We start from the raw sequence: 26,481 nt of genomic DNA, 5'->3' as shown, positions 1-26,481 counted from the left end.
GCGAGTTTTACGGACGTAAGAGCGCAGAAACTACGTCCGTAAAACTCGCACAAAATACGGCACAATTATTCTCTATGCCCCTGCTCCTATCTGCCGTATTAAACTGATCCGTATTATACGTCTTCTACGGCCGTAGAAAATCGCAGCATGCTGCGTTTGTCACCGTATCGCGCAAATAAAACGTCAATGAAAGTCTATGGAAGCCCCAAAAATACGGATTACACACGGACCAGCAGTGTGACTTGCGAGGAATACGCAGCGGTGTTAGAGAGAAAAGCCGGTAATTCAATTACCGGCTTTTGCTTTCTCCTTCCTAAACCCGACATGATATGAGACCTGGTTTACATACAGTAAACCATCTCATATCACCATTTTTTTTTGCATATTCCACACTACTAATGTTAGTAGTGTGTATATGCAAAATTTGGCCATTCTAGCTAGTAAAATAAGGGGTTAAATGGCGGAAAAAATTGGCGTGGGCTCCCGCACAATTTTCTCCGCCAGAGTAGTAAAGCCAGTGACTGAGGGCAGATATTAATAGCCTGGAGAGGGTCCACGGTTATTGCCCCCCCCCCCCCTCTGGCTAAAAACATCTGCCCCCAGCCACCCCAGAAAAGGCACATCTGTAAGATGAGCCTATTCTGGCACTTGGCCACTCTCTTCCCATTCCCGTGTAGCGGTGGGATATGGGGTAATGAAGGGTTAATGCCACCTTGCTATTGTAAGGTGACATTAAGCCTAATTAATAATGGAGAGGCGTCAATTATGACACCTATCCATTATTAATCCAATACTAGTAAAGGGTTAAAAAAAAAACCACACACACATTATTAAAAATTAATTTATTGAAAAAAATCACAAAGGCTGTTGTATTAATTTATTCTACTCTCAATCCACTCACTGAAGACCCTCGATCTGTAAATTAAAAAAAAAATAATAAACCAACAATATACATACCTTCCGAGGATCTGTAAGGTCCAACGATGTAGATCCATCTGAAGGGGTTAAAATATTTTGCAGACACAAGCTCCGCTAATGCAGGCTGCTCATTTCTGCAAAACCTCGGCGAATGAAGCTAAATATAGGTCAATGATCTATATTTACCTGCATTTGCGGTGAGGCGCCCTCTGCTGGCTGTTCCTAGATCGTGGGAACTTTCATAGAAATGCAAAAAAAATGGTGATATGAGATGGTTTACTGTATGTAAACCAGATCTCATATCATGTCGGGTTTAGGAAGGAGAAAGCAAAAGCCGGTAATTGAATTACCGGCTTTCTGCTATATCGCGCTGGATGAAATATTAATATATATACATATATCTGTCTACTGACTATATATAGATATAGAGAGAGAGAGTGTGAGAGAGAGAGAGTGTGAGTGAGTGAGTGAGTGAGTGAGTGTGAGTGAGTGAGTGAGACAGTATATAATGTTTTTTTTTTTTTTTTAACACATGGATCCCTTGTATAGCCGTATGTCGGATTTGCAAGCCTGCGATAAAAACACGCATTACGGCTGCCATACAGATTACATACGGAGGATGCCATGCGCAAAAAACGGTGACACACCCTGCCTATGGAGGAGCTACGGACCACTATTTTCGGGACTTTTCAGCGTATTACGGCCGTAATATACGGACCGTATTTTCATACGCTGTGTGTGACGCCGGCCTAAGAAGTTTATTAACCCTTGATGTGCTTCACAGCAACTGAAACAATGTGGAAGGAAAAAATTAACATTTAACTTTTTTTTGCAAACATTTTACTTCAGAACCAATTTTTTTTGTTTTCAAAAGTGTAAAAAGAGAAAATGAACCACAAAATTTGTTGTGCAATTTCTCCTGAATATGCAGATACCCCATATGTGGGGGTAAACCACTGTTTGGGCGCACGGCAGGGCTTGGAAGAGAAGGAGTGCCATTTGACTTTTTCAATGCAGAATTGGCTGGAATTGAGATAGGACGCCATGTCGCGTTTGGAGAGCCCCTAATGTGCCTTAACAGTGGAAACCCCACATAAGTTACACCATTTTGGAAACTAGACCCTAAGGAACTTATCTAGATGTGCGGTGAGCACTTTGAACCCCAAAGTGCTTCACAGAAGTTTATAACGTAGAGCCGTGAAAATTAAAATAAAATAAAAAAATCGAATTTTTTCTACAAAAATGATCTTTTCGCCCCCAAATTTTTATTTTCACAAGGGTAACAGGAGAAATTAGACCCCAAAAGTTGTTGTGCAATTTGTCCTGAGTGCGCCAATACCCCATATGCAGGGGTAAACCACAGTTTGGGCACAATGCAGAGCTTGGAAGAGAAGGAGTTCTGTTTGACTTTTTCAATGCAGAATTGGCTGGAATTGAGATCGGACGCCATGTCGCGTTTGGAGAGCCCCTGATGTGCCTAAACAGTGGAAACCCCCCACAAGTGACCCCATTTTGGAAACTAAACCCATTAAGGAACTTATCTAGATGTGTGGTGAGCACTTTGAAACCCTAAGTGCTTCACAAAAATGTAAAACGTAGAGCGGTGAAAATAAAAAAAATCCTTTTTTGTTCCTCAAAAATGATTTTTTTAGCTCGCAATTTTTTATTTTCTCAAGGGTAACAGGAGAAATTGGACCACAAAATTTGTCCAGTTTGTCCTGAGTACGCCGATACCCCATAATTTGGGGGGGACCACTGTTTGGGCACACATCGGGGCTCAGAAGGGAAGTAGTGACGTTTTAAAATTATGGATTGGTCTGCTGGAGTCATGTTGCATTTGCAGAGCTCCTGATGTACCTAATCAGTAGAAACCCCCCACAAGTGACCCCATTTTGGAAACTAGACCCCCCAAAGAGCTTATCTAGATGTGTGGTGAGCACTATGAACCCCCAACTGCTTCACAGAAGTTTATAATGTAGAGCCATGAAAATAAAAAAAAATCATTTTTTCCACAAAATGATCATTTCACCCCCAATTTTTGCTTTCACAAGCGTAACAGGAGAAATTGGACCCCAAAATTTATTGTGCAATTTATGCGGAGTACGCTGACACCCCATATATGGGGGGGACCACTGTTTGGGCGCATGGCAGAGCTCGGAAGGGAAGGAGCGCCGTTTTGGAATGCAGACTTTGATAGAATGGTCTGCGGGCGTTATGTTGCGTTTGTAGAGCCCCTGATGTACCCAGATAGTTGACACCCCCCACAAGTGACCCCATTTTGGAAACTAGACCACCCAAGGAACTTATCTAGATGTGTGGTGAGCACTTTGAATGCCCAATTGCTTCACAGAAGTTTATAATGCAGAGTCGTGAAAATAAAAATAAAAAAATTTCCACAAAAATGATTTTTTTAGCCCCCCCAATTTTTTATTTTCCCAAGGGTAACAGGAGAAATTGGGCACCAAACTTTGTTGTCCAATTTGTTCTGAGTACGCTGATACCCCATATGTGGGAGGGACCACTGTTTGCGCACACATCAGGGCTCGGAAGGGAAGTAGTGACGTTTTAAAATGTAGACTTTGATGGAATGGTCTGCGGGTGTCATGTTGCATTTTCAGAGCCCCTGATGTACCTAAACAGTAGAAATACCCTACAAGTGACCCTATTTTGGAAACTAGACCCCCCAAGAAACTTATCTAGATATGTGGTGAGCATTTTGAATGCCCAAGTGCTTCACAGAAGTTTGACGCAGAGTCATGAAAATAAAAAATCATTTTTTTCCCACAAAAATGATTTTTTAGCCCCCAATGTTTTTTTTGTGCAAGGGTAACAGAAGAAACTGGACCCCAAAAGTTGTTGTCCAATTAGTCTTGAGTACGCGGATAATCCATATGTGGGGGTAAACCGCTGTTTGGGCACACGGCAGAGCTCAGAAGGGAGCACCATTTGACTTTTTCAGCGCAAAATTGGCTGTCGCGATTGGAGACCCCCTGATGTACCTAAACAGTGGAAACCCCCCAATTCTAACTCTAACCGTGACCCCAACACACCCCTAACGCTAATCCCAACCCAATCCATAACCCTAATCAAAACCCTAACCCCAAAACACCCCTAACCCTAATCCCAACCCTAATCAAATCCCAAAGCCCAACACACCCCTAATCATAATCTCAACCTAATCCCAAACCTAACCCTAATGCCAACCCTAACCCTAATACCAACCCTAATCCAAACCCTAATCCCAGCTCTAACCCTAACTTTAGCCCCAACCCTAACTTTAGCCCCAACCCTAACTTTAGCCCCAACCCTAACTTTAGCCCCAACCCTAACTTTAGCCCCAACCCTAACTTTAGCCCCAACCCTAACTTTAGCCCCAACCCTTACCCTAGATGGAAAATAGAAATACATACATTTTTTTTATTTTATTATTTTTCCTAACTAAGGGGGTGATAAAGGGAGGGTTATTTACAATTTTTTTTATTTTGATCACTGTGATCTCACAGTGACCAAAATAAAACAAGAGGAAGAATCTTCCTCTGCTGGTCGGCACATCATGGCGGGCGCACTGCACATGCGTCCGCCATTTTCTTCCCGGAGGAAGAAGCCGGCGGCCAGGAGGGGACGCAGAAGGACCCAGGGACATCGATAAGTATAACAGGGTCCCTGATCCCCCTATTTTTCTGTCCTCTGATGTGCAATCACCGCTTTTTTTTTTCTTTTTGCAGTCGTCGGTAAACGGTTAATTACCGGCGATCACAAAACAGGTGTCGGTAAAAACCAACCTCGATCATGTTCTTTGGGGGTCTCGGCTATCCCCGGTAGCTAAGACCCCAAAGATCTGCCGGTTGCCGGCCGGCAGGCGCATGCGCATTTCTTGCCCGGAAAAAGATGGCGGCGTCCATCGGGAGCCATGAGGAGCATCGGGAGAGACGGGTGAGTATCGGGGGGCTATCTGGGACCCCATTTTCTGTCCTCTGATGTGCGATCACATCGGAGGACAGAGAAATTAAATGGGAAATCGGGTTTTTTTTTTTGTGGCCGCCGGTAAATGGTTATTTACCGATGATCGCAACCCGGGGGGTCGGTAAAAACCGACCCGAATCATGTTCTCTGGGGTCTCGGCTACCCCCGGCAACAGAGACCCCAGAGAAAATCCGACTCTGGGGGCAGCTATACACTTTTCCACAGCGCCGTTAATTAACGGCGCTGTGGTTTAAGTACACTTAACTGCCGCCGTTAAGAGGCATATCGGCAGTCATTAACAGAGCTATTAAATTGTATATATTTAATCTGGAGAGGTAGGCAGTTTTTTAAAAATATACAAAGGTGTTTCAAAATGGGAACAAAACAACAAGGTATAAAAAAATCCTATAAAATAAAAGGGATAACAAAATAAAAGTACTAAACCTGTGTCATGGAAATGGCTATGAGTTTAGCAGAGGTAAACGCTCCGATTAGGAAAATAGTACAGAATCACAGCAAGCTGTATCTTCCAGGACTGACGAAAAAAAAAACCCAAACTTTGCTTTTTATTAGATCAAGGTTATGCCCACATACCTTCCATTGGAGAGCTCATATGGGGGAGGTGGCTGGTCTAGGACATGCTAGATCTTTTAGAGGTTTATGAGATCCCCGACTTTGAGGATATCTTTGCCCCTGGAGGTCCCAAGCAGGAGATATTGTTGTCGTATTTCCTATCATGATTTTTCCTTTCTATACAGATGAAACATGGCATGGATAGTATCATCCATTTTCCCGATAACAAATGGCAGGTGTTCGGCTGGCCTTATGGTGATGAAAGTGAATGTGTTATGTTAGTCCATTCAATACGACAACGGAAATATATCTCCCATAAATATTGGATTGATGCAGACCTCAATATTCATCATTGACAACTGGCTCCAGAGAGTCTGAAATAATTCCTTTGAACAGAGGAAACCCCTGTACTTCTCCGCCTCTTGTTGTAATTACCTGTTCACGGTATGAGGTCATACTTCAATGGAGGTGTCAGCTCTTTCTCACTTCCCTAGTTATAATTAGCTTTCCACTTCCCCAGTTATACTTAATCCCATATGTGCAATGTGAGGGTGATATGTCCCCTCTCTGCAGATGTCTTTATGGATTGCACAATTTCCCTCTACCACATTAAATGTTAAAAATATGTGCACATGTTCAGTCTGGGAACCTGTCAAGTGATAAAATGCTATTAGCCTGCAGATATGGGGTTAGTCTGCAGGTTAATAGTGTTCTGAACCTTCCTGGCGACCGCACTTTGAGCCCTACTGCCTGGCAGCTTTTAGATTTCAGTCACGAGGAGGTGCCGATGTGGGTCCAGCCATTACTCTGTGTATAGAGAGCGGTGGCTCTAACCATGCCCCCGCCACTGACTGACAGAAGACTAAGCGTTAGGGCTGGCTGTCAGTCAGTGTTGGCTGTCAGTCAGTGCTGGGAGTGCGGTTACAGCCGCATCTCTCTTTACGCAGAGCGGTGACTGAACCTGAGCTGGCAGCACCCTTGTGACTGAAGCGTGAACACTGAGGGAGGAATAAAGCTAATTTCCTCCCAGCAGCGGGACGCAAATTGTATACGCCGGGCAGGTTCAGAATACTATTAACCTGCAAGCTCATCCCATGTCTGTAGCCTGAATATTGCACACGTGCAATGAATGGCAGTGAACACTACTCAATTAATGGTGTAGTAAGGAATACATAACATAATATAAAAAGTGCAAAGAAAATACCAGAATCCAGAAGCATCAGGCCATGTGAAGGATGGCTCAAACCCGTCACAGTCGACACATCCAGCTTCGTGCAGCAATGTCCCATTACTGGCCCTTTCCACTAAATGAAATGAATGAGAAAATAAAGCTGAAATTCTAGAGTCCAGATGCAAAAACCCTAATTATAAGTAGCAACGAGTATCATTCTGCTTTCTATTGAAGTCCTTCTCCAATTCCTTTACACCCACAACAGTCCTATAGACGGGTCTGATTGGACCAGGTTGTGTATTGGCAGCATTATCCAAGCCGCGTATCAGTAATAAGGAAAATCCTGCAAAATTGTGTACATTTGTTTACTGACGGGAAAGAGGATCCAGCAGGAAAACTCCTATGGCTAGGTTCCCATGATGAGCTTTTGGTGAGTTTTTGATGTTTCAGATTTTCTGCACCATTTCTGCTCCCATTAAAGGGACACTGTCACCTGAATTTGGAGGGAACAATCTTCAGCCATGGAGGCGGGGTTTTTGATTCACCCTTTCCTTACCCGCTGGCTGAATGCTGGCTGCAATATTGGATTGAAGTTTATTCTCTGTCCTCCATAGTACATGCCTGCACAAGGCAAGATTGCCTTGCGCAGGCGTGTACTATGGAGGACAGAGAATGAACTTCAATCCAATATTGCAGCCAGCATGCAGCCAGCGGGTAAGGAAATGGTGAATCAAAAACCCAAAAACCCCGCCTCCATGGCTGAAGATTGTTCCCTCCAAATTCAGGTGACAGTGTCCCTTTAAGTAAAATAGGTTACTTGCATTTTTAAAAAAAAAGTACGCAACATAAAAAGAACTCACTAAAAGCTCCTCGTGTGAACGCAGCCTAACAATGAAAGAGCTACTGGACACAAAGGGTGGTGATAACAGTCTGCAGACTTATCAAAAGACGGGACAACCCCTTTAAACAAGTTGTCCACTACTTGGACAACTTCTCATACCCCTCGCTTGGGCCCCATAAAATAATAAAGCCTATACTCACCTCCCTTGCTATCGCCGTTCCCGCCTTGTCTTCACTCAGTCTCTCGGGACTCCCATGCGGTTGTTGGGACACGTGACGCCGACATCCAATCAGTGCTGGCGTCACTGTCCCCTCCTCCTGTAAAAATTGAGCAGGAAGAGGAAGTCTGAGATCAGCTGCAGCCCAGACTTCTTCTTCATGCTCGATTTGTCTGAAGGCAGGGACTGTGACGTCAGTACTGATTGGGGGATGGCATCACAAAAACAGCACGGGAGCCCCGGGAGAGTGAGTGCCGACACCGCGGGAAGGGTGCTGGCATGGGAGGAGAGTATAGGCTTTATTTTTTTTAATGGGGGTCAAACATGTTGCAAGAAGGGGTTGTCCTAGTAGTGGACAGCTTAAACATTCGCCCTAATATTGTAACAGTAATAGAGTAAAGGCTGCAGAAGGGAAGCTACATTACTTGTGATTACTTTGTCATGACACTGGTGAATGCGGCTTCAGTTTCCATCCGATTCCTTGCTCTTGTGTTGTATTACTGAATCTTTAGACACTTTGGAGCACACTTGCTAAATTTCCAGAACTTTTTAAGCAGAAAATTGCCCTTGAGCCATGAATAGTGCACAGGAACTGCATCGAGATATACAAGGATGGTCTATCTCTATTCGTGTAAAAAGATTTGCGCTGCTGACTGCACAAGAATCCAAGACTTTTAGCAGCCCCCTGACACCTAGACCATTAAGGACCTTATCAGCAGAGTCTCCTCCGACGGCCCTCATTACAGACTCCAGGAATATGAACTTGGCAAAGAAGAGTCTGTAGCTCAGGTAATATCAGGAGACTCACCTGCTGAAGAAAAGCCGAGCCTTTCAGGGGAGAAAAAGGTCTGCCAGATAGGCTGGAGATGTAGTCAACACGGTTATAGGGTATGGATATCTTTGCATTAATTTTTTTTTTTTATTATTATTATTATTAATAAACTATTTTGTGCTAAAAAAAAAAAAAATCTAACTGAGTTTAATTAAACATGTTCATTTTCTTGGGTTCTGGAGCACATGTAGTACATAGCAAGAGGCAGAATGGATGTATGGGAGAACGCCAAATGATAGACTGCAGATTGCAGATGTCACATCTCTGTCCATTCCTGAATGATTTTGTAACATGATTTATGTCTAAGCATGGATTCACATATATGACATTCACGCTCAGAGTACAGACTACCATGTCAAGAGGGGTCACGGCTCTCCTGACCTTAAGGCTATGTGCACACGATGCGGATTTGCTGCGGATCCGCAGCGGATTTTACCGCGCAGAAACGCTGCAGATCCGCACTGTGATGTACAGTATAATGTTAGTCTATGGAAAAAAAAAGCTGTGCAGATGGTGCAGAAAAATCAGTGCGGAATTGCTGCGGATTTCAAAGAAGTGCATGTCACTTCTTTTGTGCGGATCTGCAGCGGTTCTGCACCCCTCTATGTTAAAATTCAGCAGTGGCCCAAAACCGCTGAAAATCCGCACAAAATCCGCACAAAATCAGCATAAAAACTGCTGCAAATCCGCGGCTGCGGATTCTGCCAGGAGATGCGGATATAGTGCAGAAAACCACTGAGCCACATGCTGCGCCATAAAAGATTTTTTTTTTCACCCGAATCTGCGGGTGAAAAATAAATCACAGCATACACTGTTTTCTTCCATGTGTCAGACGAGACTCGACCAATGAAGTCTGATTTTTACAGACACATTGAGGTTCTTTAACATAGGAAATTGTATTTATTTAGTCTTGTAGTTTTTTTAAGAACTGCTGGTGTTAAAAAAAAAAAAAAAAAAAAAAAAGGACCGCACACAGATGACAAGCAATAAAAAAAAAAACAGTTTGTGTTCCCAGTATGAAACGCAGATTTTTTTTTTTTATATGCTGGTGTGAACTTAGCCAGAAGGCGAGACCACAAGGTGCGAAACTGTCATACTGACAAAAGCTACCGCCATTGACCACAAGCTACCACCATTGACCGCTCCAGGTTTTGCACGTCCAGTCTCACTCCGAGGCATTCTGCAGTTTGTTATGTACTACATGGAAATAAATCTCAGCCTCAGAAACCAAACAAAGGCAAATGTTTAATTAGCAAAGAAGTTTTATTAGTACAAAATGCAAGGAATTAAAAAGATGATGCAAATGTGTCCACGGCATTAAATCATGCTACCAACAATTTGTGACAAGTAAAAAAAAAAAATTACCTAAAATCTTCCCAATTGAACACTGGCACTTTCTAGATAACGTTAATCCACCAGGACATTTAATACAATTCCACCCATCGGTTGTAACGCCCTGAAAGAGAACATCAGTTCATATGTTTTATTTAACCAGAGAGAAGATAGAACTGATAGAAAATGTACTTTTAATTTAAAGGGGTTGTCCGGCCTTATGCGTAATCTGCACTGTGAGGATGTTCCGGCGTTGGGAACATGCGGTCATTTATTCGCAAGTATTCGATTTGCACACTTCTGGCCACATTCCGACTAGAAGTGTCCGGACTCACTCAGTACACTTGTATTGTGTGAGGTTGCGCACGGCTAGTTGTCATGTGACCAAATGTATACAAATCGACGACTTTCGGTAATGCGCCCATAATAGGATGAGAAAAGGGAGGGGGGTAAGATAGATGTAAATAAATTCTTTAATAGGGAGTAATTACGGTAGGGAGAACGTAAATGCGTAGCTATTCCTTAGAGGTTACAACAAAATGCGTAACACACTTAAAAAAAAAAAAAACAACAAGAGCTAAATAATCAGAGGAAAAGCAGAATAGAAACACGCCATCACTTCTGGATTTATCACCCACTCCTGGTTTTGGATACAAATACGGAGGTAAAATACTGACCAAATACTGAACGTGTGAACATGGGCTTAGTCAAATACTCACCAGGTTATCGGGACATTTCTGGCAATGGACACTGTGGTCATTCTTGGAAAGAAGCTTATATCCTGGGAGACAGTCACAAGCGATGCCTGAGGGAAAGAGAGCAGCATGTTCTCAGATGGCAGCAGGTAATATTCATGAGATGGAATACCCATATATTAATACTGAATATAAACATCCACTGAAAATATCCACACTATTCAAAAAGGAACAACCATTTTAAATTAAACCATTTGCGAAAATGATTTAGCTGAAAAACAGGATTTTTGGTTGCTTACCGTAAAATCTGTTTCTCGGAGCCTTCATTGGGGGACACAGAAACCATGGGTGTATGCTGCTGCCACTAGGAGGCTGACACTATGCAAATAAAAAAGTTAGCTCCTCCTCTGCAGTGTACACCCTACCGACAGGAAGTAGGATATTCAGTTAGTGAGAAAGCAGTAGGAGAAGCAACGTGTAAAAGAGAAAGAATAATAATAACATAATAAACTTTATCCACATAGCGCCAACAAATTCCACGGCGCTCCATAGATTAACAGTTTCAAGCACTCAAAGAGTATTCAAAGAACTCAAACGTATACAGTAAACAGAGCTGTTCAACTTGGGAGGGAGCTGTGTCCCCCAATGAAGGCTCCGAGAAACAGATTTTACGCTAAGCAACCAAAAATCCTGTTTTCTCTATCGCCTTTCATTGGGGGACACAGAAACCATGGGACGTCCCAAAGCAGTCCCTGGGGTGGGAAAAACAGACTTCCATCAAGTACGAGGACTCACCACTGCCGCCTGCAGGATCCTTCTGCCCAGGCTGGAGTCCGCCGTAGTCCGGCGAAACGTGTGGATGGAAGACCAGGTTGCCGCTTTGCAAAGCCGTCGGCGAAAGCCCCTGTGACGTACCACACTGGAAGCGCCGACTGCCCGGGTAGAGTGAGCCTTTATCTCAGGAGGGGCACTCTGTTCTTGACCCGGTAAGCTTCCAAAATTGCCGTTCTGATCGAGCGAACAATAGTCGCCTTGGAAGCCAGCAGGTCTCTACGCACGCCATCAAGGATGACGAAAAGAGAATCCATCTTTCGGAAAGCGGCCGTGCTAGCCAGGGAGATCCTCACTGCCCTGACGGGGTCCAGCCTGTACAACGATCGCTCCAGAGGATGAGTCGGAGCTGGACAAAAGGAAGGCAAAACGATGTCCTCGCTGAGGTGGAAAGATGAAAACCACCTCGTGAAAAGAAGGAAGGCGGAGGCCTGGGACCACCTTGTCCTGGTGGAAAAACCATAAAGGAAAACCAAATGGAAAAACCATAAAGGAGGTCGGCAAGAAATGGCCGCCAACTCAAACACGCGGCGGATCGAAGAGATGGACTTGAGAAAAGCCACCTTCCGAGATAGAACTGACAGGGAAAACTCCCTGAGAGGCTCAAAAGGGGGGAACCCCTGAGAATAACCAGCACAACCTTTAACCCCTTCCCGACCTTTGACGCCACGTAGGCGTCATGAAAGTTGGTGCCAATCCGACCCATGACGCCTATGCGGCGTCATGGAAAGATCGCGTCCCTGCAGATCGGGTGAAAGGGTTAACTCCCATTTCACCCGATCTGCAGGGACAGGGGGAGTGGTAGTTTAGCCCAGGGGGGGTGGCTTCACCCCCTCGTGGCTACGATCGCTCTGATTGGCTGTTGAAAGTGAAACTTCCATTCAGAGCGATTTGTAATATTTCACCCATTATAACGGGTGAAATATTACAATCCAGCCATGGCCGATGCTGAAATATCTTCGGCCATGGCTGGAAATACTAGTGTTAGGGCTAGGGTTAGGGCTAGGGGTAGGGTTAGGGCTAGGGGTAGGGTTAGGGTTTCAGTATGTGCACACGTATTCTGGTCCTCTGCGGATTTTTCCGCTGCGGATTTGATAAATCCGCAGTGCTAAACCGCTGCGGATTTACCGCGGTTTTTCTGCACATTTCACTGCGGTTTTACAACTGCGATTTTCTATTTGAGCAGTTGTAAAACCGCTGCGGAATCCGCACAAAGAAGTGACATGCTGCGGAATGTAAACCGCTGCGTTTCCGTGCAGTTTTTCCGCAGCATGGGCACAGCGATTTTTGTTTCCCGTAGGTTTACATTGAACTGTAAACTCATGGGAAACTGCTGCGGATCCGCAGCGTTTTCCGCAGCGTGTGCACATACCTTTAGAATTAGGCTATGTGCACACGGTGCGGATTTGGCTGCGGATTCGCAGCAGTGTTCCATCAGGTTTACAGTACCATGTAAACATATGGAAACCAAATCCGCTGTGCCCATGGTGCAGAAAATACCACGCGGAAACGCTGCGTTGTATTTTCCGCAGCATGTCAATTCTTTGTGCGGATTCCGCAGCGTTTTACACCTGTTCCTCAATAGGAATCCGCAGGTGAAATCCGCACAAAAAACACTGGAAATCCGCGGAAAATCCGCAGGTAAAACGCAGTGCCTTTTACCCGCAGATTTTTCAAAAATGGTGCGAAAATATCTCACACGAATCCGCAACGTGGGCACATAGCCTTAGGGTTAGGGTTGGAATTAGGGTTGTGGTTATGGTTAGGGGTGTGTTGGGGTTACGGTTGTGGTTAGGGGTGTGTTGCGGTTAGGGTTGTGTTTAGGGTTATGGCTACAGTTGGGATTAGGGTTAGGGGTGTGTTGGGGTTAGTGTTGGAGGTAGAATTGAGGGGTTACCACTGTTTAGGCACATCAGGGGTCTCCAAACGCAACATGGCGCCACCATTGATTCCAGCCAATCTCGTATTCAAAAAGTCAAATGGTGCTCCCTCACTTCCGAGCCCTGACGTGTGCCCAAACAGTGGTTTACCCCCACATATGGGGTACCAGCATACTCAGGACAAACTGCGCAACAATTACTGGGGTCCAATTTCTCCTGTTACCCTTGTGAATCAAAAAAATGCTTGCTAAAACATCATTTTTGAGGAAAGAAAAATGATTTTTTATTTTCACGGCTCTGCGTTGTAAACGTCTGTGAAGCACTTGGGGGTTCAAAGTGCTCACCACATATCTAGATAAGTGCCTTGGGGGGTCTAATTTCTAAAATGGGGTCACTTGTCGGGGTTTCTACTGTTTAGGCACACCAGGGGCTCTGCAAACGCAACGTGACACCCGCAGACCATTCCATCAAAGTCTGCATTTCAAAAGTCACTACTTCCCTTCTGAGCCCCGACGTGTGCTGAAACAGTGGTTTACCCCCACTCATGGGGTATCAGCGTACTCAGGAGAAACTGGACAACAACTTTTGGGGTCCAATTTCTCCTGTAACCCTTGGGAAAATAAAAAATTCTGGGCTAAATAATTATTTTTGAGGAAAGAAAACGTATTTATTATTTTCACGGCTCTGCATTATAAACTTCTATGAAGCACTTGGGGGTTCAAAGTGCTCACCACACATCTAGATAAGTTCCTTTCGGGGTCTAGTTTCCAAAATGGGGTCACTTGTGGGGGGTTTCTACTGTTAAGCCACATCAGGGGCTCTGCAAACGCAACGTGACGCCCACAGAGCATTCCATCAAAGTCTGCATTTCAAAACGTCACTACTTCACTTCCGAGCCCCGGCATGTGCCCAAACAGTGATTTACCCCCACATATGGGGTATCAGCGTACTCAGGAGAAACTGGACAACAACTTTTGGGGTCAAATTTCTCCTGTTACCCTTGGGAAAATAAAAAATTGCAGGCTAAAAGATCATTTTTGAGAAAATAATTTTTTTTTTTTTTTCATGGCTCTGCGTTATAAACTTCTGTGAAGCACTTGGGGGTTCAAAGTCCTCACCACACATCTAGATTAGTTCCTTTGGGGGTCTAGTTTCCAAAATGGTGTCATTTCTGGGGGATCTCCAATGTTTAGGCACACAGGGGCTCTCCAAACGTGACATGGTGTCCGCTAATGATTGGAGCTAATTTTCCATTTAAAAAGCCAAATGGCGTGCCATCCCTTCCGAGCCCTGCCGTGCGCCCAAACAGTGGTTTACCCCCACATATTGGGTATCTGCGTACTCAGGACAAACAGGACAACAATATTTGGGGTCCAATTTCTCCTATTATCCTTGGCAAAATAGGAAATTCCAGGCTAAAAAATCATTTTTGAGGAAAGAAAAATTATTTTTTATTTTCATGGCTCTGCGTTATAAACTTCTGTGAAGCACCTGGGGGTTTAAAGTGCTCAATATGCATCTAGATAAGTTCCTTGGGGGGTCTAGTTTCCAAAATGGGGTCACTTGTGGGGGAGCTCCAATGTTTAGGCACACAGGGGCTCTCCAAACGCGACATGGTGTCCGCTAACAATTGGAGCTAATTTTCCATTCAAAAAGTCAAATGGCGCGCCTTCCCTTCCGAGCCCTGCCGAGTGCCCAAACAGTGGTTTACCCCCACATATGAGGTATCGACGTACTCGGGAGAAATTGCCCAACAAATTTTATGATCCATTTTACCCTACTGCCCATGTGAAAATGAAAAAATTGAGGCGAAAAGAATTTTTTTGTGAAAAAAAAGTACTTTTTCATTTTTACAGATCAATTTGTGAAGCACCTGAGGGTTTAAAGTGCTCACTAGGCATCTAAATAAGTTCCTTGGGGGGTCTAGTTTCCAAAATGGGGTCACTTGTGGGGGAGCGCCAATGTTTAGGCACACAGGAGCTCTCCAAACGCGACATGGTGTCCGCTAACGATGGAAATAATTTTTCATTCAAACGATGGAAATAATTTTTCATTCAAAAAGTCAAATGGCGCTCCTTCCCTTCCGAGCCTTACCATGTGCCCAAACAGTGGTTTACCCCCACATGTGAGGTATTGGTGTACTCAGGAGAAATTGCCCAACACATTTTAGGATCCATTTTATCCTGTTGCCCATGTGAAAATGAAAAAATTGAGGCTAAAAGAATTTTTTTGTGAAAAAAAAGTACTTTTTCATTTTTACGGATTAATTTGTGAAGCACCTGGGGGTTCAAAGTGCTCACTATGCATCTAGATAAGTTCCTTGGGGCGTCTAGTTTCCAAAATGGGGTCACTTGTGGGGGAGCTCCAATTTTTAGGCACACGGGGGCTCTCCAAACGTGACATGGTGTCCGCTAAAGAGTGGAGCCAATTTTTGATTCAAAAAGTCAAATGGCGCTCCTTCCCTTCCAAGCCCTGCCGTGCGCCCAAACAGTGGTTTACCCCCACATATGAGGTATCAGCGTACTCAGGACAAATTGGACAACAACTTTCGTGGTTCAGTTTCTCCTTTTACCATTGGGAAAATAAAAAAATTGTTGCTAAAAGATAATTTTTGTGACTAAAAAGTTAAATGTTCATTTTTTCCTTCCATGTTGCTTCTGCTGCTGTGAAGCACCTGAAGGGTTAATAAACTTCTTGAATGTGGTTTTGAGTACCTTGAGGGGTGCAGTTTTTAGAATGGTGTCACTTTTGGGTATTTTCAGCCATATAGACCCCTCAAACTGACTTCAAATGTGAGGTGGTCCCTAAAAAAAATGGTTTTGTAAATTTCGTTGTAAAAATGACAAATCGCTGGTCAAATTTTAACCCTTATAACTTCCTAACAAAAAAAAATTTTGTTTCCAAAATTGTGCTGATGTAAAGTAAACATGTGGGAAATGTTATTTATTAACTATTTTGTGTCACATATCTCTCTGGTTTAACAGAATAAAAATTCAAAATGTGAAAATTGCGAAATTTTCAAAATTTTCGCCAAATTTCCGTTTTTATCACAAATAAACGCAGAATTTATTGACCTAAATTTACCACTAACATGAAGCCCAATATGTCACGAAAAAACAATCTCAGAACCGCTAGGATCCGTTGAAGCGTTCCTGAGTTATTACCTCATAAAGGGACACTGGTCAGAATTGCAAAAAACGGCAAGGTCTTTAAGGTCAAAATAGGCTGGGTCATGAAGGGGTTAAATCCCATGAATCCACAGAGGCCCTGTACAGAGGGACAGAGTGGGCTACTCCTTGAAGGAAGGTCTTAACCTGTGGCTGAGAAGATAACGTCTTCTTAAAGGGAAGAAGAGCGCAGGAACCTGGCCCTTTATGGAACTGAGAGCGAAGCCCAAATCCAGTCCTGCCTGAAGGAAAACCAAATGGAAGGCAGGGAAAGGACATAGGTGAAAAGCGGTTGGACTCGCATCAACGAAAGTAAGCCTTTCAGGTACGATAGTAGATCCTGAAAGAAGACGAAGGCTTCCTAGCCTGGATTATAGCGTGACCCATCCGGGCCGAAAGACCGGACGCTCTTAGAACTGTGGAGTCCACAGCCACGCCATTAAACTGAGCGACCGATAATTCGGGTGGCAGATCGGACCCTGAGACAGCAGATCGGGTCTGTTTGGAAGGCACCAGGGGTGACCGGGAGAAGATTGATGATGTCCGCAAACCAAGACCTCCTGGGCCAATCCGGGACGATCAGAATGACCGACACCCATCCCGCCTTGATCTTTTCGACAGCTTGGAAAGCAAGGGAAAGGGGTGGGAACCGATAGGGGAGCGCGAACTGCAACCAAGGAATGGCCAGAGTGTTAACACCACTGTGAGAGGATCGCGGGACCTTGGACCGACCCAAGGGACCTTCCTATTCAATCGGGACGCCATGAGGTGCACATCTGGAGTCCCCCAATCGAAGAGCAATCCGATAGGAAACCTCCTGAAGTACCAGTCCCCTGCCACAAGGCCCTCGCGGCCGAGGAAGTCGGCGGCCTAAATGTCCACGCTGGGGACATGCACTGCGGAGCTCACCAGGACCGTTACCTTTATCCAAAGGAGGATCCTGGAAACTCGGCCGAGGCCAGAGACCGCCGAGTCCACCCCTGGTGGTAGATATATGCCACTGCTGTGTCATTGTCTGTCTAGGCTGCTGAGAATCCTTACCCAGTGAAGGAAAGACAGAAAGATGATCCGGAACTCGAGGACATTGATCGGCAAGGAGGACTCCTGCACCGACCAACAACCCTGAAAAGAACAGGTGACAAAGCCCCGCGCCTCCACCGAGCGGGCTGACGTCCGTCGTCACCACCTGCCAGGGAACTGAAAGGAAAGATATGCTGTGAAGGATCTACTCTGGGATAAGAGAAGTGACCTCGGCCACCAGTCGAGGAACCGTTTGACCCGGGGGGAAAGCCGGATCGGACGATGCAGGGAGAAGACATACCTGTCCCCCTGTGATAGAATAGCCTGCTGAAGAAGTCTTGAATGAAACGGGCGAAGGGAAAATTGCTCCCGATGTTGCAACCAACCTCCTTAGGACCTTTAAGGCCCATCGGAAAGGAGGGGAGCCGAAAACCCTGGAGCAAGCAAACTTCCTGACAAAGGAGGGATATCCTGTGTTCGGGAAGGAAGACTCTGGTCCGACAAGTGTCGAAGAACATGCCCGGAGATACGAGGCGCTGAACAAGATGGAACTTCTTCCTGTTGACGAGCCACCCGCAACGGCTAGAGTGTCGGGAAGATGGATAGACTTTCGGGAGCCTGAAACCGAAATTCCTAAGCCTCCATGGAAGCGATTACTGAACGAGGGAATATCATCCTGAAGTGTCTCCGACGAAACCTCCTGTTCAGCAAATTGAGATCCGGACTGGGACGAACCTTGTCGTCCTCTGATTCGAAGAGAAGCCTGTGAACCGTTGAACCGTTCCTGTTCTGGGACGGGAACGATTACCCCGGATCTAAGGAGGGAAACAATGGCTGTAAAGAAACCCGGGACTAGAGCGGGGTCTCTTGGAGGTTGGGATTCGAAGAAAACGATCCCAGCGCCGTGAAATGAAGATTTTGTATCTAGAGGATACAAGTGCCCTGGCCCATGCGTCCTCTACTGAGGAGACCCAGACGTCCCTGAGGAACAGGAGAAACGGGCTAGAGTCTAGTCGTGGGTCATGCCTAGGTGGAACTTCCAGTCCTGGACCTGAAGAATCCACCTTAGGAGTAGCGGGGACGCCAGGAAGGAGTGAGTCGAAGAATACCTTATTTTCTTAACGTGCCTGTGGCCTCTGTTGCGAAAAGGAATCTGATGCCGCGAAACGACGCAAAAAAGGCCGAAAAGGACCGAAGTTGCCGCCTAAGAGAACTGGTGCCGCCAGTGGCGTCCTTAATAACTTGGTCCAGCTTGGAACCGAAAGGACGTGATCCTTGAAAAAGCCAGGCTCGTAAGGGACTTCTTTGATGACTCTTGAGCCAAACAGAACGACGGCTGGCAACAACATTACCGGGTGTCTGAGCGGCAGAAGACGCGACGTCCAGAGAACACATTATTCCCCGGCATGAGTAATCTGGGTGGTAACTTCCGCCAGCCAGTCTGGTGGAGCTCCGGCTAGAATGCCCCAATGGAGTTGTTTTAGCCCCTTCGGATACCGACTTCGAAACCCAAGTGCAAGCGGGCATAGGGATGATGCGGCAGGTTCGAGAGCCGAATTCACAAAGGATTCCATGATCCTATCGATGGAACCTGTCAGAGTCGCCCCACCGGACAGCGTGAGGACTGTGTTGGTGGCAAGTCTAGCGGCCGGCGGATCCACAGGGGGAGAGGTCGTTCTCCATCACCTCTCATTCCAGTTGGCGATGAGATCCGGAGGAAAGAGATATGAGACTTCAAGACGCTTTCCTCTTTGAGAACGTCTGGTCGAATTCGCTCTTTCTCTGGCCAGAAGCTCCTCGATTCAGGATGAGGAGCGAATCCCTTGGGAGGTAGTTTAGACCGTCTAAACGAAACTGCCTGATCTGCAGGTTTCGTAGAGGAATCTTTGTAGCCACAAGTCAGATTGGACGCTCCAATGAGGCTTTGAACCATATCCCTCATGATAAGATATGGTTCGACTCCGGCCCCAAATTATCCTCCGAAGGCACATCAGAGAAAGCCTCGCCTGACTCCGGGGGGGGGGGGGGGGGAGGATAAGGGGAAACTCGACCGCAGAGAAAGACCGTGGGGCGAGATGGACCGAGAAGATAACTCAGACTGGCGTTCCCGATTGAATCTTTCGCGGCCTGTATTGGAAAACTCGGACAGAGCTTCCTGCGACCCGCTGGCTACTACGGAAGGCTGCAGGGGCAACCGATCGAGCACGGACACAAGGGTCTGGGACACCCGTGTGAGATCCGCTACTGATAGAGACAGAGGGGAGGCCCAACCTGGGGTGGGGACTTCGCTCTGAGGCGGAGCAGCGGGAACAAAATGTGGGTTGCTGCAGGCCTGCCTGAAGGGAGCTTGTGGTTACAAGGCGAACCCTGAAAGTGTTTCACTAAGACACAGGAAAAGGTCGGAGGCCGGGAGCGACCTCCCTTAAAATTAGACCGAACGGGCCCATAAGGGAAATGTCAGAAGATTAGGGGTTTGAGTCAAACTGCGGTGCAGAGGTACTCACGGCAGGCGCTGCGGTGTCCAGATGGAAGGCTGCACGGCTTGGAAGATGCTCCTCAGGAACAATAGCCCCTAGGAGAGCAGGTAGACACATCTGGGGCACTCTTGTCCGGAACTTACTGCAGGCCTGAAGAACAGCAGTGGAACAGAAAGATGGAGCTGCTGCCCTGCAGCCTCTGGTGTGATCCGCGCAGATGATGTGCTGTGCCCCCAGGAGAAAATGCGAGCACGTTGGAATCTCCTGCCCTGGCTCAGCAGCGACGTGGGGGAAGGGGCGGAGACAGCCCACATGGCGCCGGTAGGCGGAGATTGCAGGGCACAGTTTGTCGGGCGGGAGAAAGCCCGCCCGAAGGAAGTGAAGGAGCGCGGTACCGGAAGTAGGCCCCGGCGGGAGCCGGGACCTAAATTAGAGGCCGGTGCCGCTGAAAAAGAGACCGCGGCCCCGGAACAGTGCACCGCAGAGCAGCGCGGCAGCCTGCCAGGACCGCAGGGACGGGACGTGGCGCCGAAGTAGGCCCCAGCTGAAGCCGGGACCTAAAGGAGAGACCGGCGCCGCTGGAAAACCAGGACCGGACTTCTGAGCATGCTGGTGTGCTAGGATCTTGGTCCTGGAGAGGGATCTATGAGGATACGGGGTGGCAGTACACGCCGTACTCATAGTCCGCATAGTGGGACTACAGGTGTGACTGTTCACCCTGTATCCCTCTGGAAAAATCTGAAAAGAAACGACGCACATTGAGGTAGATAAGGGTCTAATGAAAGACCCGTGTCCACCTCCTACTGACACTAAGCTAAACTGAATATCCTACTTCCTGTCGGTAGGGTGTACACTGCAGAGGAGGAGCTAACTTTTTTATTTGCATAGTGTCAGCCTCCTAGTGGCAGCAGCATACACCCATGGTTTCTGTGTCCCCCAATGAAAGGCGATAGAGAAATACATGTAGTATGTAAGAATGCCCCGATTCATCATGATCAGCGATTTACATGCCGCTCTTGATGAGGGGCCATGTTGGAGACAGATGTTCCCGATTCATATGAAAAGTGGTGTGCGCCTCCATGCAGCAAGCCACAAATCCTAGTCCAGTCAGTGCCTGGAGTAAGGAACGCCTCAGTTCATCATGACTTACAGGTGCTTCTCACAAAATTAGAATATCATCAAAAAGTTAAATTTGTTTCAGTTCTTCAATACGAAAATTGAAACTCACATATTAATAATAATAATTGTATTTTTATAGCGCCAACATATTCCGCAGCGCTTTACAAATTATAGAGGGGACTTGTACATACAATAGACATTACAGCATAAGGGCTTGTTTTCACTTGCGAGGAACACGTCCGTGTCTCGCATGTGGAAACGAAGCTCTGGCGCCGGCACTGTGGAGCGGAGTGTGCGGCCACATAGCAACACATGGAGACGCACGCTCCGCTCCAAAGTGCCGGCGCCAGAGCTTCGTTTCCACATGCGAGACACGGACGTGTTTCTCGCATGTGGAAACAAGCCCTTACAGAAATCACAGTTCAAAATAGATACCAAGAGGAATGAGGGCCCTGCTGCTCGCAAGCTTACAAACTATGAGGAAAAGGGGAGACACGAGAGGTGGATGGTAACAATTGCTTTAGTTATTCGGACCAGCCATAGTGTAAGGCTCGGGTGTTCATGTAAAGCTGCATGAACCAGTTAACTGCCTAAGTATGTAGAAGTACAGACACAGAGGGCTATTAACTGCATAAAGTGTATGAGAACATGATGCGAGGAACCTGATTATGGTTTAAGATTTTTTTTTGAATGGGCCACACAGAGATAGTTGGGTACATGCGTTGAGGCGGTAGGCCAGTCTGAACAAATGAGTTTTTAGGGCACGCTTAAAACTGTGGGGATTGGGGATTAGTAGTAGAAATTCACCGCACACTCTTTAGTTAGTTTGCAAGCCTGTTGGCTTGTGTATACTTCCTTTGAGATTTTCTTTGGAATAAATTGTGAAAACAGGCTTGCAAACTAACTAAAGAGTGTGCGGTGAATTTCTACTACTACGTGCTGGGACTATCACAGTCCATTCCGCCTACACCTCACATTTTAGACCAGAGTGCACACCATTTTCTCCTCATCGGGGATTAATCGCATTAACCTGGGTAGTGCATTCCAAAGAATCGGCGCAGCACGTGTAAAGTCTTGGAGACGGGAGTGGGAGGTTCTGATTATTGAGGATGCTAACCTGAGGTCATTAGCGGAGCGGAGGGCACGGGTAGGGTGGTAGGCTGAGACCAGGGAGGAGATGTAGGGTGGTTCTGAGCCATGGAGTGCTTTGTGGGTGAGGGTAGTAGTTTTTGGATTCTTGAGTGGATGGGTAATCAGTGTAATAACTGGCACAGGGTAGAGGCATCGGTGTAAGGGATGGTGAGGAATATGATCCTGGCAGCAGCATTCAGGACAGATTGGAGCGGGCAGAGTTTGGTAAGAGGGAGGCCGATTAGTAGAGAGTTACAATAGTCCAGACGAGAATGAATAAGTGAAACAGTAAGAGTTTTTGCAGAGTCAAAAGTAAGAAAAGGGCAAATTCTAGAAATGTTTTTGAGATGCAGATAAGAAGATCGAGCCAGTGGTCGGATGTGGGGGGTGAATGAAAGCTCGGAATCAAGTATGACCCCAAGGCAGCGGGCATGTTGCTTTGGAGTAATGGTGGACCCACACACGGAGATGGCAATGTCAGGCAAAGGTAGGTTAGTAGAGGAAGAGAACACGAGTTCAGTTTTTGATAGGTTCAGTTTAAGATAGAGGGAGGACATGATGTTAGAGACAGCGGTAAGACAATCACTGGTGTTTTCTAAAAAGGTCGGCGTGATATCAGAAGAAGTGGAAACCAAATCTACTGATTGTTTGTCCAATAGGGGCAGAATACAAAGAGAAGAGAAGGGGGCCTAGGACTGATCCTTGAGGAAACCCAACAGTAAGGGGAAGGTGAGAGGAGGAGGAACCAGCAAAATATACAGTGAAGGAGCAATCAGAGAGAAGATAGGAGAACCAGGAGAGAACGGTGTCCTTGAGGCCGATGGAGCGGAACATAGTGAGGAGGAGCTGATGATCCACAGTGTTGAATGCTACATCATATAAAGTCATTACAAACAGAGTGATCTATTTCAAGTGTTTATTTCTGTTAATGTTGATGATTATGGCTGACAGTCAATGAAAACTCAAAAGTCATTATCTCAGTAAATTAGAATAATTAACAATAAACACCTGAAAAGGCTTCCTAAGCACCGTAATTAAAAAGGTCCCTTAGTCTGCTCCAGTAGACTCCACAATCATGGGGAAGACTGCTGACCTGACAGATGTCCAGAAGGCAGTCACTGACACATTCCACAAGGAGGGTAAGCCACCAAAGGTCATTGCTACATAAGCTGGCTGTTCACACAGTGCTGTATCCAAATATTGATGGAAAGTTGAGTGGAAGAAAAATAGTGTGGTAGAAAAAGGTGCACAAGCAACCGAGATAACCGCAGCCTTGAAAGGATTGTTAAGAAAAAGCCATTCAAAAATTTGGGGGAGATTCACAAGGAGTGGCCTGCAGCTGGAGTCATTGCTTCAAGAGCCGCCACACACAGACGTATCCAGGACATGGGCTACAAGTGTCGCATTCCTAGTGTCAAGCCACTCATGACCAATAGACAACGCCAGAAGCGTCTTACCTGGGCCAAGGAAAAAAAGAACTGGACTGTTGCTTAGTGGTCCAAGGTGTTTTAAGATGAAAGTAAATTTTCCATTTTATTTGGAAATCAAGGTCCCAGAGTCTGGAGAAAGAGTGGAGAGGCCACAATCCAAGCTGCTCGAGGTCTATTGAGAAGTTTCTTCAATCAGTGATGGTTTGGGGAGCCATGTCATCTGCTGGTGTAGGTCCACTGTGTTTTATCAAGACCAAAGTCAGTGCAGCCGTCTACCAGGAAATTTTAGAGCACTTCATGCTTCCCTCTGCCGACAAGCTTTTTGGAGATGGAAATTTCATTCTCCAGCAGGACTTGGTCAGCAAACTCGCCTGACCTTAACCCCATAGAGAATCTATAGGGTATTGTCAAGAGGAAGATGAGAGACACCAGACCCAACAATGCAGATGAGCTGAAGGCTGCTATCAAAGCAACCTGGGCTTCCATAACACCTCAGCAGTGCCACAGGCTGATCGCCTCCGTGCCACGCCACATTGATGCAGTAATTGATGCCAGAGGAGCCCCGACCAAGTATTGAGTGCATTTACTGAATATACATTTCAGTCGGCCAACATTTCAGATTTTAAAATAATTTTTCAAGCTGGTATTATAAAGTATTCTAATTTACTGAAATAATGACTTTTGGGTTTTCATTGGCTGTAAGCCATAATCATCAACATTAACAGAAATAAACATGTGAAATAGATCACTCTGTGTGTAGTGACTCTATATAATATGAGGTTTACTTTTTGTATTGAAGAACTGAAATAAATTAACGTTTTGATGAAATTCTAATTTTCTGAGAAGCACCTGTAAGCGAGCTGTGGCCTCATGCCCCTCTCCTTCCACAGCTCTGCTCATTTTGGAGGAGTCGTGTGAAACTGGGGTGAAAATGCCAAGAGTCTGAACAGTGCTGCGCTTCTTTGCGCAAATATTTTTTGCCTTTTTGAAAACGATGTGTTAGAATCATCAACACTTAATCGCTTTGATGAATCGAGGTCAAAGTGTCTCTAAAGGTGTCTAGGCCCTTCAAGAGGTATTTTTGTTGATAAGAGTTATCAATTTGTAGCCGATAACTGGTAGACTGGGGAGGGGTCTTTTGACTGGATCCCCTCAGGATCACAAGAACGGTGGGTCCCAATCCAATGTGTGAAATGTGCAGTGGTTGAGTATGAGTGCTACTGCTCCTATCCTCCTCACCAATCTACCAGTAAGGTGATGTTTACACCATGTTAATTTCAGGTTAAAACCGATGGGTGTTCAAAGTGAAAACCGCCTCAGATAAGACTGGCGCTTTTTTTTTTTTCCTTTTGTTTTTTTGTCCTGATTCGCTTTTGTTAACATTTCCTTAGGCGGTTCGTTAATGGTTTTCTGGGAATTATTCTGCAAACTTTTTGGAGTGTATTTTCGGCTGCTTTATAGGCATTTTTTTGGAGTTAAACTATTGTAAAGATGCAGAAAGATCTGTGCTCACCCTCCCCGAGTCCGCCAGCAAGTCTCTGCCACTGCACACGGCTGGGGCGGCAGCGCTAAAGTCATGTCGGCTGTGTGGTAGCCAATTTGTAAGCCCAGTGACCCAGTGCGGGGCAACTCCTCGCTCAGAGCCGCTGACCTCACTGATTGGCTATCGATGCAACAACAGCAGAGCCAAAGCCAGACACCCTGGCGGACCTGGGTAGGGTGGGTAGAGTAGTTGGTGGACCTGGGTAGGGTGGGTAGAGTGGTTGGTGGACCTGGGTAGGGTGGGTAGGGTGGTTGGTGGACCTGGGTAGGGAGAGTACAGTGTTGTTTGCGTCTTTATCACAACCTGCAGAGGGGGAATAATTCTTAATGAAAGTGAACAATCTCTTTAAGCAATTTTCAAGGCATTTCTTAAGCGAAAATACCTCAAAAACAAGCAAAAAAAAAAAAAGCTTCCATGTGCGCTTGTACCCCTTCCCATTGACTTTCATCGCAGTCTGTACCTGGACAGTGACAGCTGGGTGAGTGAATCAGGCATTATGTAAGGAATAGGTGATAACAGGGAGATTGGTGAAACATAACTATATATAACCAGACGGACCCCAGCCAGTCACATATAATGGCGGTGTGCTGCACAGGTACATGACGCCTATACATAACATGTGCCTCATATATACACAGTGGCGTAGAATAGGAGGAGCAGTTGCCCATAGCAACCTATCAGATTCTTGCTTTCATTTTTCCCGCGCAGATAAACAACCAAAACAGTGATCTGATTGGTTGCTGCTGGCAGTTCGGTCGGCCCCCTCCCACCGTGTATATAAGAGCCCCGGTCCCCGCTACACACAGCAGTAGCACTAGCGCAGCGCTCGGTATTCGCAGCACGGTGGCCGCGCATTGTCCGTACCGTCCTGGCTGGGCCTCTGTGTGTCCGGGCACTGCACGCAGGAGAGGTTTCCCGGGTGGTAGTACTGCTGCGCCGTGCAGTCCTGAGGACGCTGCAGCGGGAAGGAGTATGCGAGGCCGGAGCACGGCAGGCAGGCCACGGCTACATACAAGCAGCGCAGCAGCCTGAGGCCTCCGCACCGGGAGCCTGAGATGAGCCGCTTCCCTGAGTCCATGATACAACAGGCGGCGACCCCAGAGGGGAGGGTGGAAAGGATGGATGGCGGGAGGATGCGCCGCTCACACGTGCAAGGGGGCATATATACGAGTCAATACGGTAATTCTCCACAACCAATCGGTTACTGCTTTCATTTTCGGAGCGATCTCCGAGAAATGAGACGTGGCTCCTGATTGGAACCTGGAGTAGGCATCAATTCACCCAAAAGTCCAATATTAATGTCAGGAGACTGCTGACAAGTGATATGACGGCAGCCTTTCT

At 46.3% G+C, this 26,481-nt stretch overlaps 1 protein-coding gene across 3 annotated transcripts in view; it reads right to left on the bottom strand.

Moving 5' to 3' along the window:
- Positions 1-26,261, bottom strand: part of TMEM67 (transmembrane protein 67) — a 93,178-nt gene extending 66,917 nt beyond the window's left edge. For 2 of the 3 annotated variants that reach the window (XM_069731625.1, XM_069731626.1), the window contains exons 1-4: positions 26,005-26,252; positions 10,567-10,652; positions 9,881-9,971; positions 6,659-6,758 (exon numbers count right to left, since the gene is read on the bottom strand). In XM_069731625.1, the coding sequence (XP_069587726.1) occupies positions 6,659-6,758; positions 9,881-9,971; positions 10,567-10,652; positions 26,005-26,218 (491 nt within the window). In that variant the 5' untranslated portion in view covers positions 26,219-26,252. Of the gene's footprint in view, positions 1-6,658; positions 6,759-9,880; positions 9,972-10,566; positions 10,653-26,004 lie in introns of all 3 variants that reach the window. The other variant, XM_069731624.1, reaches the window with a different exon arrangement.
- Positions 26,262-26,481: the final 220 nt, after the last annotated feature.

The sequence above is a fragment of the Ranitomeya imitator genome, chromosome 6, assembly GCF_032444005.1.
Source record: "Ranitomeya imitator isolate aRanImi1 chromosome 6, aRanImi1.pri, whole genome shotgun sequence".
In the NCBI taxonomy this organism is placed as follows: Eukaryota; Metazoa; Chordata; class Amphibia; order Anura; family Dendrobatidae; genus Ranitomeya; species Ranitomeya imitator.
This window is presented reverse-complemented; position numbering and strand designations above follow the sequence as displayed.